Here is a 2,500-nt window from a genome sequence, read left to right on the forward strand (position 1 = left end):
TCTTAAAACAGAAACAGATACAAAGTTTAAGCAGGGAATTATGACTAACATTTAAGTATCTAAAACATCTATCAACTTGATAGACAATATATTACCTAGCTATCAACAGTGTAAACACAAAGACAAATAACGAGAATTAGAGGAACAGAGCCAGTGAAGTGAGAATGTATCACTGGAGGAGCTTCAACAGAGGGTGGATGAAGGTCATAAATGGATTTAAACATGCTGTTAGGAATTCTTAAATTTATTGGGGGTGCAGAATGGATATCAACCATGAAAACAATGTCTATGGCAGGTGGATAAATATACAAAGGTGAATAATGCTACAGAGGTAGAGGTGGGCACTCAAGATAGAAGTCGAGTGCCCAGTATGTCTTTTTCTGGATTTAGTGGTTAAACCAGAAGATCGCTCAGTTGTAAAATATTTTCTGTGTAATTCATTTATTAATTCAACTTCCTGCATAAAATACTGTTCCACCAACCAAACACCTTGAACTCACAATTTGAACTGTTTTGTTAAGCAATTTTATATGCAGATGACAAAGTTGACAACTTTGTGACCGACTTCTATCGTTGATTCCTTAAAAATTAAAATTTTTACTAATGGATAAAGCTGTAAATTAAATAAGGGGAATCCAGATTTCCAAGGTACACTGAAAAAGTACTTCCAATGGCCAGTGAATCCATTATATAGAGGTCAGAATAACTTTCTTTTACCAATGCAAAAAATGTTAAAATTTGTCAGAAAATGCATTGGGAGCAGAATCTTTACAGAAGCAAATTATGGTGGATGCTGGAAAGCTGAAATAACAGAAAATCTTGGAAATACACATCAGATCTGGCAGCATTTGTTAAGAAAGAGTTAACATTTCAGAGATGCAGTCTTTCATCAGAACCTGTTTGAACTGGTGTTAAGTATTAACTCTGTTTCTTTCTCTCAGACGCTGCCAAGATTGTTGAGCATTTCAAACATTTTCTGCCTTTATTGGCATAGCCACTAAAAGGAAAAGTGGATAAATACTTGATAAACTTAAAATGATATATAGAGAAAAGGCACGGAAATATAATTGTGATCTCACTTGGAGAAGGCCAGCACACTTGCAATGGCCAGAATGGTCTCTTTCTGCACTGTAAAAGTTAAATGATTCAGGTTAGCTCAGAATCAGAGGAATTACATGTATGGTATGAAAGTGCTTTTGATTTTAGACTGTCCAAGTTGGCATATATGAGGGGGGGACAGCCTTGATAGACCCAAAGGCTTTTTTCTTATCCTTTCCAATACATTCTTATGAAGCTAGTCACAACAAAGTAGGCTTCTTTTAAAATAACCAATGCTAACTATATGCATGTTACTTAACTATTTCTTTAAAAAAAAGTTTTTTTTACCTTAGAGAAGGTCTGAGTGCAAGGAACCCTTGTAATTCAAATTCTTCAGGAAGAGGAGTAGCTGGAAAGGGACCAGAGTGGGAGAAAGAAATGAGAAATAATTAAGCAAACATTTACACAAATCGATTATTCAATTTTTGTTTTCGGCATTTGGACAAATATTTTCTTCATTCTGATTTTAAAAATCAACTGTAAACCATTGAGAATTTCATAAATGTTGCTTAATGTATTTCATTCACGGAATTCTGTTTAAAGGTAGAATAGATAACAATGCCAAAATTCTACTTAATCTCTTGCTGCGCTATTCTTCTCAGAAACGCACGAAAGAATGCGGCCAAAATCAACTGCACAAGTATGCTCCTACAACAGATCTTGGAAAAGACCATTCTGTTTGGATTTATCAGTTCTAGAACATTCACATGCTTAGAATATCAAAAACTGCTCAAGCATGCTTATGGATAAACCTCTTTAGTTTTGTATGCAATCAAGGGAAAACGTAAGCAAATTCCAACCAAACGTTATTTCAGTTGGGATCTTTATTTCTTCAGAACCTCTCCCTATATTTTGGCAAGAGGGTGAAGATAGAGTGTGCCCCTCTACATTACTTCAACACTAATTATATTTTAAAAATAGGTCCAGAATCATGAAGTTGCAGGGACAATAATCTGCAAATCTGGAAAGAAACCTGTTCACTAGCTCAAAGGCACCTCTGACCAGTGAAATCATGAGCAACATTGTTGAGCAATCATCTCGCTCAAAACTTTGCCAAAGAAAAAAATAACCTACAGTGGAATAAAGGAGAATACTTTAAAAGATAATCACACCACTTATGTTTGTAAGAATGAAGAAGAATAATGTTGTCATAAGGATTCCTCAGTGTGCTCAGCCCAATCCTGAATCACAAACGCATTCGATACCTGCTTTCATGACTATGGAAGACTTACCAAATTAAAAATACCTTATCCGTCAATAAAAGTTCCTCATGCTCTATATAGTACACTCTTTTTCCCCTCATGTTTAGAATTAATTGATTAATTAAGCATCAAAAACCCATACCATTAAAGCCAGAAAGATCGTCTTCCTGTGGATGAAAGCTGTTCAGCAATGATACAAT

At 35.0% G+C, this 2,500-nt stretch overlaps 1 protein-coding gene across 3 annotated transcripts in view; it reads right to left on the bottom strand.

Annotated features, from left to right (window-relative positions):
• Positions 1–2,500, bottom strand: part of smg7 (SMG7 nonsense mediated mRNA decay factor) — a 152,040-nt gene that overhangs the window by 54,589 nt on the left and 94,951 nt on the right. For all 3 annotated transcript variants that reach the window (XM_087990744.1, XM_043699524.2, XM_043699526.2), the window contains exons 11-12: positions 2,443–2,500; positions 1,387–1,447 (exon numbers count right to left, since the gene is read on the bottom strand). The exon at positions 2,443–2,500 is cut by the window's right edge and continues 13 nt beyond it. In XM_087990744.1, the coding sequence (XP_087846870.1) occupies positions 1,387–1,447; positions 2,443–2,500 (119 nt within the window). The remainder of the gene's footprint in view (positions 1–1,386; positions 1,448–2,442) is intronic.

Source organism: Chiloscyllium plagiosum, unplaced genomic scaffold, assembly GCF_037043375.1.
Source record: "Chiloscyllium plagiosum isolate Xiang-an unplaced genomic scaffold, Cpla_swu_hap1 HiC_scaffold_9, whole genome shotgun sequence".
NCBI lineage: Eukaryota > Metazoa > Chordata > Chondrichthyes > Orectolobiformes > Hemiscylliidae > Chiloscyllium > Chiloscyllium plagiosum.